The sequence below is a fragment of the Pteropus alecto genome, unplaced genomic scaffold (genome assembly GCF_000325575.1).
Source record: "Pteropus alecto unplaced genomic scaffold, ASM32557v1 scaffold139, whole genome shotgun sequence".
NCBI lineage: Eukaryota > Metazoa > Chordata > Mammalia > Chiroptera > Pteropodidae > Pteropus > Pteropus alecto.
Window position 1 is genome coordinate 5,549,328 of NW_006443567.1, and position 12,454 is coordinate 5,561,781.

Here is a 12,454-nt window from a genome sequence, read left to right on the forward strand (position 1 = left end):
AGAGATAAATGGATGGATGGATGGATAGATAGATGATAGATAGATAGATAGATAGATAGATAGATAGATAGATAGATAGATAGATAGATAGATAGAACCACTTGTGGCTATATTTGAGATTCTGCAGGCATATCTGTTAATTCTGCTTAGATATGAGCAGAAGCGTGGTGTAGTAGAGTTCAAAAACCCAGATTTGAGCCCTAGTTCTGCCCCTTACTAGCTGCATGAACATGAGCAATTAATACATGCAAAAGCTTTTAGGGTATGTCTGGCATATAGTGAGCACTATATAAATGTTAAATAAACTCATATCTCTTCTCTGTGTCTCGTTCCTCCATGGTAAGATGGGAATAATAATTACCTACCTCACAGGTCCATTAAGAAAGACGATGTATTAACTAATGTTTAGGTTATGTATGTGACAATGTTTATAGACTGTGAAGCTCCAAGTAAATGCCAATGTCATTCTTGGAAGCCTCTTTTTTTCTCTAACTACCTCTTTTGGACCCTCACACATGCAAGCACATTTGTGCTGAGTTCTACTACAGCCTCCAGGCCCCCAGAAGGGCTTGAAGGAGGCCAGGCTGTGATGAAGCAGTCCAGGGGCTTTGCCCTTCTGTTTAGCCAGGCAAGCTGTATTCTCTGATGGGCCTCTCCAGGGTCTGCTTCAAAGGCCACTTGTGTCTTTGCATATAATTTAACTATCCATTGCAGATGTCTGCTTGGATGCTGCCATCTGTTCCCTGGCCATTTTTAAGTCCAAATTACATGATGCTCCCCTGAAGCATGTTCTCTCTCGATTTGTCTCCTCTATGTCTCTTCACCTCTATCTTGCTTCCTTTTATTTTAAATTACATTTTTTGTTTTCCCCACTTTAAAAATAAGTGTTTTTTTCTTTATAAAAGTGATACTATATATGCTTTTTAGATGGAAAGTGAAAGTACTAGAAAGTGAAAAGATAAGAACAAAGTCAGCTGGAGTCCCAGCACTCAGAGACAACCACCATTAACATTTTGGTAGATTTCCTTTGGCTTTTTTTTTTTGTGCACAGGTTTTGCTTGTTTCTATGTGGCTGAAGCCATACTGTATGAAAAATTTGGCACCCTGCTTTTCTCATCTAACATGACATAAGTGTTTTCCACATTAGGAAAATCTTATCATAAACCTCATTTAAATATCTGTAATACTGACTGCTACGCTCCAAGTTCCAGGCACCATTATTTGTACTGAGAAAATTCACATAACATAAAATTCACCATTTTAATCATTTTAAAGTATATAATTCAGTGGCATTTAGTGCATTCACAGTACTATATGGCCATCATCATTCTTTAGTTCCAGAACATTTTTATCACCCCAAAAGGAAACCCTGTACTCATTAAACAAGTCACTCCTCATTTGCCCCTCCCCTAGACCCTAGTAATCACTAATCTGCTTTTTGTCTCTGCGTATTTGCCTATTCTGGACATTTTCTATAAATGAAATCATATGATATGTGGTTCTGGCTTCTTCTACTTAGCATAATATTTTCAAGGTTCATCCATGTTGTAGTATGTGTCAGTACTGCAATTCTTTCTATGGCCGAATAATATTCCATTGAATGGGTATATCACATTTCATTTATTAATTCATCTGTTAATGGATATTTGGGCTATTTCTGTCCTTTGACTAATATGAACAGTGCTGCTATGAACATCTATGGCATTCCTTTTATTTGAACACATGTTTTCATTTCTTTTGGCTATATACCTAGGAGTGGGTCATATAGTAATTCTATGTTTAAGTTATTGAGTAACAGCAAAACTGTTTTCCACAGTGGCTACTCCATTTTCCCTTCCCACCAGCAATGTATAAAGGTTCCAATTTCTCTACATCTTCTGCAACACATTGTTTCCTGCTTTTTTTTAAATTAGTAACTATCCTAGGTATCTCATTGAGGTTTTGATTTGTATTTCCCTAATGACTAATGACGCTGAGCATCTTTTCATGTGCATGTTGGCCATTTGGAGAAATGTCTATTCAAGTCCTTTGCCCCCTTTTTAAATTGGGTTGTTTGTCTTTTTGTTGTTGAGTTGTAAGCATTCTTTATATATTCTGGATATAGAACCTTATGAGATATATGACCTGTGAATATTTTCTCCCATTCCATAGGCTGTCTTTTCACTTTCTTCATAGTGTTCTTTGTTGCACAAAAGTTTTTAACTTTGATAAAGTCCAATTTATCTATTTTTTTCTTTTATTGCTTATTCTTTTAGTATCATTTCTAAGACTATATTGCCAGACCCAAGGTCATTAAGATTTAACTCTATGCTTTCTTCTAAGAATTCTATAGTTGTAGTTCTTACATTTAGATCTTTATCCGTTTTGAGTCAATTTTTTGTATATGGTGTGAAAGGAGGGCCCAACTTCACCTTTTAAATCTGCTTACATGAATACATACACGTATGTGGATACATAGGTATTTGTTTACATACTAGTTGTCCCAACACCATTTGTTAAAGAGATTATTTTTCCCCATCGAATGGTCTTAGCACCCTCGTAGAATTGACTATACATGTATGGGTTTCTTTCTGGACTCTCAATTCTGTTCCATTAATCGATATTTATCATTATACCAAAAACATATTGTTATTATTGTAACTTTGCAGTAAATTTTGAAATTAGGATGTGTGAGTCCTCCAATTTCATTCTTTCTTAAGACTGGGCTATTTAGCATCCCTTGCAATTCCATATGTATTGTAAGATCAGCTTTTTCACATTTGTAAAAAAAAAAAAAAAGGCCATTGGGATTTTGATAGTGTTTGCATCGAATCTGTAGATCTCTTTGGGGAATATCGGCCATCGTAATTTTAAATCTTGCCATCTTAATATTAAATCCATAAATGCAGAATCTTCTCCATTTATTTAGATCTTTCTTAATTTCTTTCAGCAATGTTTGTAGTTTGAGTGTAGAAGTCTTTTACTACCTGATTAAATTTATTCTTGGGTATGTTACTCTTTTAGATGCTATTATAAGTAAAATTCTTTTCTTACCTTCATTTCAGATCGTTCATTGCTAATGCATAGAAACATCACTAATTTTTGTGTGTTGATATTGTATCCTGCAACTTTGCTGAATTTGTTTATTAACTTAAATATCTTTTTTTTTTGCAGATTCATAAGGATGTTCTATACGTAAGATCATATCATTTGTGAATGGAGATAGTTTTACTTCTTTTTCCCCAGTTTGGATATCTTTTATTAGTTTTTTCTTACCCAATTGTTCTGGCTAGAATTTCTAGTATAATGTTAAATAGAAGTGGTAAAAGTAGGCACTCTGGTCTTGTTCCTGATCTTGGAAGTTTTCAGCTTTTTACAATTACAATGATGTTCACTGTTGGTTTTTCATAGATGCCCTTTATCAAGTTAAGGAAGTCCCCTTTTATTTAGAGTGTTTTGAGTATTTTTATCATGAAACGGTGTTGGATTTTGTCAAATGCTTTTCCTGCATTAATTGAGATATATTTGTTTTTATCACCTTCAATCTATTAATGCCGTGTATCACATTGATTAATTTTTATATGTTGAACCACCTTTACATTCCTCCAATAAATTTCACTTGGTCAGGGTATATAATCCCCTTAATATATTGCTGGATTCAGTCTACTAGCATTTTGTTAAGAATTTTTGCATTTATATTCATAAAGGATATTAGTCTGTAGTTTCCTTTTCTCATGATGTTTTTGTCTGCCAGCTACCATTTTTTAACTTTTTAGTAGGTTGATATAGCAAGACATTGTGCCCAGATCTTTCTCTGGCCTGGGGGGAAATAAAACTCTTGCCACAATGGTTATACTATTTGATAATTTTATTTTACTTTTTGCTAAATTTCAAAGATGCTTTGCCTGGTGATGCCTTGTTTAAGCAATTTTTAAGCTGAGTTGATTCACTAAGCATTAAACAATGTAAGTTTTTCCCAGAATGCTTCAACTTTTGTATTATCTGACTTTCAGGGCAGTGGCATAACCAGAGTTTTGGTCCGTAATGCCAGTTCCCAGTACCTACCATAACAGTTGGCACATAGTTGGTTTTTACAGCTATTTACTGAATAAATATATTAGGGCACTGAGTTGGAGGCTAATAGGTGGGCAGATGGGGGGCTGTAGGTGAAGCATTTGGTATAGAATGAGAAGTTCTGAACTACAAACCGAACTTGTGCCCTACCCTCCATTTTAGAGAACTTTTGGCAAAAGATCAAGTGAGAGTTCCCTCTCCCTGTGAGACCTCAAAAGTAATAAATATATTCATTTTAAAAGTCAATGACTAAAAGGTTTTGAGCCCTAAAACACAGACAATCTGAATAATTTATCCCTTTATTTTATGAAGACAGCATTAAGTAATCATCAGATATGCTCAGTACTTGGTTTGTTTGTTTGTTTGTTTGTTTGTTTGTTTGTTTGTTTGTTTGTTTTGGTCTTCTCTTGGAAAAGTTTCTACTTGAAATGCTGAAGTGCTTCAAAGGTTAAGAGACTGAGATTCTAGGTGCATTGCTTTGCACCTAAAGAAGAGTACACCAATGGGGATCATCCATGGTCCGGCACTGTGAGCATGACCTGGTCACTGGTTCTCCCCAATGAGGTGACCTGCTTTCCTCTATTATGCCCAAGATTTCAGATCCAGAGAGCCTGACTAACCATCAATGTCTGATATATTAGTTGCTAGGGTGCTGTAACAAAGTACAACAGACTGGGTAGCTTAAGCAACAGAAATTGATTGTCTCACAATTCTGGAAGCTAGAAGTCCAAGATAAAGTGTTGACGAGTTGTTTCCTTCTGAGAGCTCTGAAGAAAAGATCTGTTCCATGCCCCTTTCCTAGTTTCTGGTGGTTTATTGGCAATATTTGGTGTTCCATGGTGTCTGCTGTATCACTGCAATCCCTGCCTTTATCTTCACATGGCCTGCTCCTTGTGCGCATGTCTGTGTACAAATTTCCCCCTTTTATAAGGACACTAGTCATGTAAGACTAGGGCCCACCTTACTCCAATATGACATTATCTTTACTTAAGTAATTACATTTGTAATGACCTTATATCCAAATATGATCACATTCTGAGGTGCTTAGGGTTAAGACTTCAATTCATGAGTTTTGTAAGGACATGATTCAACTCATAATACTGCACAAGGCTCAAGGCCCAGGTAAACACCTGACAAAACCTACTATCAGAGGAGGGAGAGGAGGCAGAGCAGATTTAGGGGAAGGGGCCCACCAGAGGCATTGGCTGTGTTTATATCGTGAGAATGTGGCCACTCTGAAGGTGAGCATTATGCCAAGGGTACACAATGTTTGCCTCAACTGGGAAATGTCACTACTCACTCATAAAAGGGAAGAGGGTAGACACTCATTTCCATAGTATATGAAACCTTTACCTGAGCAAGGGGTCTTCTGGCTCTTAGTATCACAAATCTTTGCAAAAAAATGTTCAAGAGCATTGAAAAACTTTGTATACCAGTTCTTGATCTAACAGATCATGCTGTCTGAGCAAATAAAACAGATAGGTGCTTGACACTGGGGACCTCCATTACCTACATCACTGTGGCCATTTAATGGACAACCACAGAGAACAGGAGTTACTATCTGCCTCCCACTGGTCTTTTGAGTAACCAATGAATCTTTAGATAAACCAGATCTGCCATATATCCAACTTTGAGCCTCATTTCTGTCACCAGTCACCAATCACAGACACATTCCCTTCTCTAGTACCCAGGCTGCTGACCATGTATGTGGCCTGCTAACAGTCTTTCTTAGAATAGAAGGCAGAATTACTCCCATATAGGTAATTTTATTGTTCATTCAAACATTGGGTCCAAGACTCATGTCTCACCCAACAAAATGGATCTTCTTAATTATAAAGCCAGAAGCACCCTGGAAAATTTATTTACTCGACAATGATGGTCATTGAGCACTAACTATGTGTGCTGGAGTACAGTGATAGAATGAACTCATGTTCACACCAGGTCCCTGGCCTTAGTTAGCTTATGTTTTAGAGAAAGAGGGAATCAATAAATGAGTAAAGAAAAGAACTATAAATTGTGAAAAATGGTCTGAAGGAAATTAACAGGCTGATGAGTTAGATAATGGGAAGGGTAGGGATGAGAAAGATGAGAATGTCTACATTAGATAGGATAGTTAAGGAAGGCCTCTCTGAGGAAGAGCCATTTTAACTTAGTCCTAGGAGATGAAAAAGAGCAGGGTTACAGAGATGTGGAGAAAGAAAGACCCAGACATGAGTAATAGTTCGTCCAAAGGTCTTGAGGTGGAATTGTGCTTGGCATGTTCAAGAAATAGAAAGAAAGCCAGTGCGTCTGGAGTGCAGAGAGAGGAAGCATGGTAGTAAATGAGGCCAAAGAGAGAGTGGAAGACCAGAACATGCAGTAATTTGAGGTTTTGTTAAAGAGTTTGGATGATATTCTAATTGTGATGGAAATGTATTGGTAAGAGTGGCGTGGTCTAACTTGATACATTGAAGGATTACTCTGGATGCTGTGTTGAGAATGGATATAATAGAGCAAGAGTAGAAGCAGGGAGACCAGTTTGGAGGCTATTTCTGCCTTATTCCTTACCTCCTGTTTCATTCTTCAACTATTTAGTTCCTTGACCTCAGTTTTCACTCCTTCTTGTTTGGCTCTACTCTCACCTCTTAGACCTTATATCAGATTTGGTTCCTTCTGTTTCACCCTTGGTATTCTTTCATGGACACGGTTTTGCTCCACACTCTTGCTCCCTCCAGTTAGGGCAGCTAACTCACCCTCTGCCTAATCTAGGCTTGGCCCTGGCCCCCTCTACCACAATGATCCTCATAGTTGGGAGGCTGGTAACTTGTCTGGAGCCTGAAGGAGACTGAACCTTAGTTATACCATTGTTTCAAGAAGAGAATCTTCTTTTTCCATGAAGAAAATGATGAATTTCTAAGTGAAGGACAATTAGGCCTAATTGATAACCTAAAGGAATCATTGCCTTGACTTATGGCTTTGAGACTTAGTCTGTAAAACCTTGTGACTGTTTTAAATTGACCTCTGCAGGTTTAAAATTTGCACATCTATCACACTCTTCATTGACCAATGGTGTTCCTCACAAAACCCATTCTAATTTTCCAATATCACACACTCTTCCACTTTTTCTTCCATGACTACACAGAAGACTCCTTTATCCTTCTATTCCTAGATCCCTCTATTCCTAGATCTCTCTATTCCATGATCCATGACCGTCCACCAAAAAAATAACCTACTTAGAGTTTGTGTCATATACCCCACCACCATACAGGTGTTTAAAGTTTTGCTACATGTTTTGGATAAAGAAATGGAGCAAACACAGTTTCTTGCCTTTGAGGAAACCATCAGGAAAAAGATAAGTCAATATCTTCGTAGGTTGTCAAGGTCAGGTGACAGAGTTGCCAGTGTGCCCCACAGGTCCCATTTTGAGCTTTAGTATAAGAACATTGTTACCTGTCAGGACCTGCTCACAGCAGGATGTCAGTCAGTTTTTGTTGTTGATGGTGATGAGGATTTGGTATTTTTATAGAATATTAGCTCTCAAGTCTAAGAACTGTCCAAATTAAACCCCAGATATATTTCATCAGGAATTGTCACTCACTGTCATGTATGATGTTTTAGCTAAAGACTGATATGCTAAATAAGCAATAGTATCAATTGAATTTACTTAATGTGGACAAAATCAGTTTTCTAAGACAACTTTTTCCTTAAGTTTCCAAATTATCAGCTACTTCAGCTGAACTGTCTTAAACATCTATTTGCTGCAGAATAGAAGACAGAATCTATCCCTGTTCCTGTCACAGAGTCAAGGCAAGGTCTGGGCCTCCCCAGAACACATGCCTGTATGTCACTGTGAATCAGTGTCTAGCTTTTGGCACATCTCACTTTCCCCATCTGTATTCTGCGACTGTTGCCATGTATGTATAATAGAAACAGAAAGATGATATTATAATGCTCCAGAGAGCTTTAAATAAAGCATTATGCATGAGAGAAAACTTCTATTATGTGTGGATTAACCACCAAATGGTATTTTAGAGTTGCATTAAGAAATGTCAAAAACAGTGGTCCAAGCTACTATTTACTTGAGGCCAGTTCTCTGTAAGTCGTGAATAATCCTGAGTGAATGGATTCATTTACTGAAGCTCCAGCTTGTCCTACAGCCATATAGACCAAAAGAAAGTCATTGAAAGGCAGCCCAACAACTTTTCAAGTGGGTTATTACTGTAACCTACTATACATGAGACATCGAAATAAGTAATAAGAATACATTTTCTTACCTGAGAGAAAGATAAAATTCGACATGAGAATCAATCCATAAAACCTCTGATATATATGTCCTTTCATTGTCTAAATCTGTGTTCGAAAAGTCAGAAATATGCCCAGCTCAGATTCAGAATAATTTCTAAGTATATGTGACCACATTTCTCCTTCACATTTCACTCTAGGTTTTTTCCTATTGCTTAAAGCCATGTCAGTCAACCACAATATAGACACTTGCCTGAATTATGCAGCCTGGCTGAAACCCCACTGATTGATTTATTTGCACGTCTGTTCAATACATTTTATTAAGTGCCTATTATGTGAAAGACACTGGATTACACAGTGGGAATACAGTCTTGGAAAGACAAGACAGAGATACCTTCCCTCATGGGGCAGTTAGCCCAGGGGGGAAGACAGACATTAAATGCATAATTACAAAACATGATGCATTCAAAACCTTAATGCCCACAACTTCACCTCAACAACTTGCAGTTTTAATGATCCTCAGTTTTTTGAAGGAAACACTATGCAAGAAGACCTTGTTGGCAAAAGTAACTCATCAAATCATTTTTATTTTAAAACAGATCTGTTTAGAGAAACCTGCCCAATGCGTTACATTCACCCAGCTTCTCTCCTTAAATAATTGTAACTACAGCTGCTTATTTGGGAAACACATTGCAAATCCCGCTTTTCTCCAACCAAAATGATGTTAAAACACCAAATTCTACAGAAACATATTACAGAATCTTAGTAGTAGAATGCTGATGGGCATTTTCTGATTTTAAATAAAATATACTTCTGAACAATTTACTACTGATTTAAATGTTTCTTTTCCTATAGGATAATGCAACATATTATATTTCTTTCCACTTCTAAGTGGAATTTTGAGTGACTAGACTCACTTTACATTTAAAGTAAGAGAAGCCAATTAGAAAACCAAATGAATTTTGGACTTGTTATGAGCACCAGCCATTAATAAGGCTCTTCACATTTACCAAGCATTTGACTGCCATTCTCATTAGAATAATAAGGGAATTTGTATGACTTGGATTGATTTTCTAAACTACATGCTTAAAAGTGAAGGGATGTCTATATCTTTTATGATTTGCAAGATGAAATGCAACTTAAATTTACAGTGCTATAAGTGGACCAGATTGAGAATCCATAACTAGCTATGAGAACATATTTCTGTTCCTTCATTTCCCTGGGCCTCAGTTTCTTTATCTGTAAAAATGGAGATAATAATCTGCCTATTTCTCAGAACTGCTATAGAAGAGAATCAAATGAGGTAATTTCAAAGGCAATTTTCAAGGTATGAAGTGTTATAGAAATGGACATGATCACTATCTATAAAATGGAATTTTCAGCAGCTAACAATCCAATTTATATTTTTCTTGCACTTCCTCTAAACTTTTATAACAACTTCAAGGTATGTTTCAGAGACTTACCGGGCACCAAATAAATAAATCATGGGACATTCACGCTACAGAATAGTATGCAGCCATTAAAAGGAATAAGGTAAATCTATACGTCTGTCAGGCATGAAAAGGTGGCTTGAGGAAGGGAGTGAGGACTGAGGACCTTTCATTTTATGTGTCACACAATTATTTATTTCTTGATTCTTTTAAAATTATCATGTTACCTATGTGACTTTTTTAAATGAAAGAAAGGAGAAAGGAAGTAATGGAGTACTAGGGGAAGGGAGGAAAAACAGGAAGGAAGAGGAAGAGAGAAATAGAAAGGAAAATGGGAATTAAATAGGTTTCATTTATGCTTCATACCATTCTGTACTGTTTAATTGTTTTACAAGGAGCATGTATTCTTTTTACAATTTTTTTTAAAAAATGAAAGAAATAAAGGAAGGAGGAAAAAAGAAAAATGAAAGAATAGAGATTAAGACCTTCTATATACTTCATAGCCTTATATATAATTTGGTCTTTGTATGATAAATATTTGTTACTTTTATAATTTTTAAAAATTGAAAAAAAAAGAAAAGAAGGAAAGAAAGAAGGAAAGAGGATGGGAGGGAGAAAGAGAAGAAGACACTCACCTGAGAACTGGACTCCTTTAACTTCCCACTCCTGTGACATTGTGGAGTCCAGAAGAGTTTACTTTAAGAATAAGCAGATCTAGTCTCTAAATCCCTACGTTTGATGTGAAATGGAACGAGCAAAAAGCAGGAGGCTCGTTATCTGATGGCCATGCCTCAGTCCCCTCCTTTTCTGAATCAAACCAGCCTCTCTGCTCTTCGCTTTATGGAGCTTATTGACCATGGCAGATCCTCTTTTTGTGGGTCACAGCACGTCACAAGGCTGCTCTCCCGAGCATAAAATCAGCGTGAACAAAGTTTTCAGGTTATTATATACCTGCAATAACTCATTAATTTGATGGTTCTCTCCCAGTTTTGATTAAGGATTATCTTCAGATGCTAGTTGATTATCAATTTAATTCAGTTGGATCATTAAGCAGGTACTTGCTCACTTAACTAAGGCTCATTTCACTTTATTGAGAAAATGGGGAGGAGGAGAGTTTTCAGAATTTTGAGCAGAAAACAGAGGCCAAGGAAGTATAAACATGTTCACATCTCACACTCTCAGTAAGGCAAAGCCAGCTGTTTACAATTCTCTGTGGATCCATTCTTTAAACTGCCTTCAAAATAAATAGATTTACCGAACTGGTTTTGTGTCATTCTCAAGGAGGGGATATAGTATTTGTCCCAGAAAATGTCATTACAGTCCCTTTGGGATGATGGAAATATCATCAAATCCCTTAAAGCATCCAGAGATGATCCCCACCAGCCTCTGCACTTCCAAGATCAAGTCCCTAGGGTCCCGAGGGTAGAATGACTTGCTCAAGGTCATAGAGCTTATGAGAGACAGAGCAGGAACTAGACGTAGGGCTCCTTACACCCAGACCAATATGTTTTCCTCTCCATCTCACACTTTAAATGGAAAAAGTCAGTCTAATAAGAGGCTGAATCAAACTATTATCTGTGGGCCAGTGGTTCTGCAAGGTGGAAGGGGGAAGGAGATGTATCAGAGTCACCTATTACTCATCCCCAAGTTCAGAAACTGTCATTAGTTTGGTGGATGAGAGCTCAGATGTTGCAGAAAGATAGACTGGAGTTTCAATCTCAGTTGTGTGATTTAGGGCCAGTTCCCTAAGATCTCTGGAGTCCTCCTTTGTAAAACATAGGTGACACTCTCCTCATATTACTGTGAAGATTGTGTGAGACAGTGTGTGTAAAGGGCTTAGCCCTGGGCCTGACACAGGGTTCCAGAGTCACTGCTCCTGCCTAGAAATTCAGTTTTCCCTTTCCACTAAGTTCTAGGCTTAGCTTTCACAACCTGTTCCCCACATGGGGTCACACAGATTACAAGGGGATGTGGAGCAATTGCCAAGAATCACCTTGGCATTTCACTGGCCTTGGTTTATATTTCACACCATACCTGCTCATTGCTCTGGCCACACCCTCTGTAACACTATGAGCTCTGGAAGGGCAGGAATTCTGTGTTATTCATAGGTTCACACACTGCCTGGCACATGGAGAGTGCTCAATCAATATTCGATAAATGAATGACTATGCCTTTCTCCCCTACTAAGGCAAGCACTTACTGAGGACAGAAAACACATCTTTATTCTACTAGTGCCCTGCCCCAGGAGTTAGCACAACACTTGGCACATAGTAGATACTTAATGAATATTTGCTGAATAGAAAAAGACTGTAAAGGAGAATATATTCATATATACTTGGATATATTAAGAAACTTTTCTGGAAGGACACCCTGGTGAGAATAGCTCATTTTACAATGGAGACTGAGAGGTCTTGGATGGGAAGGAAACTTACTTTGCTCTGCATATGCTTTTGTACTGTTAGCATTTTAATTATCTTCATGTGTTACTTTTTCAAAGAAAAGCACTGTTTTTTTTTTAAGCCAATGTAACACAAATGAAATGTGCAGAAAAATGAAGAGTTTGGAACTCTTTGGTCAGGGAAATAAAGCTACCTGAGGAAAGAGGGCTTCAATGGTTATCTTCCATTCTCTAAAATGTTATAAGGAGAATCCCGACTATCTGTTCTCCATATCTATAGAGTAATAGGAAATGGACTGAAATTACAGTGGAAGATGTGAGTTAAACATAAATAAGTCATTATTGATGATAG

At 37.3% G+C, this 12,454-nt stretch overlaps 1 protein-coding gene across 1 annotated transcript in view; it reads right to left on the reverse strand.

Moving 5' to 3' along the window:
* Positions 1-8,193, reverse strand: part of ADGRG4 (adhesion G protein-coupled receptor G4) — an 85,190-nt gene extending 76,997 nt beyond the window's left edge. Inside the window, 1 exon segment of the mRNA XM_015598753.1 lies at positions 8,112-8,193. Within this exon segment, the coding sequence (XP_015454239.1) occupies positions 8,112-8,193 (82 nt within the window).
* Positions 8,194-12,454: the final 4,261 nt, after the last annotated feature.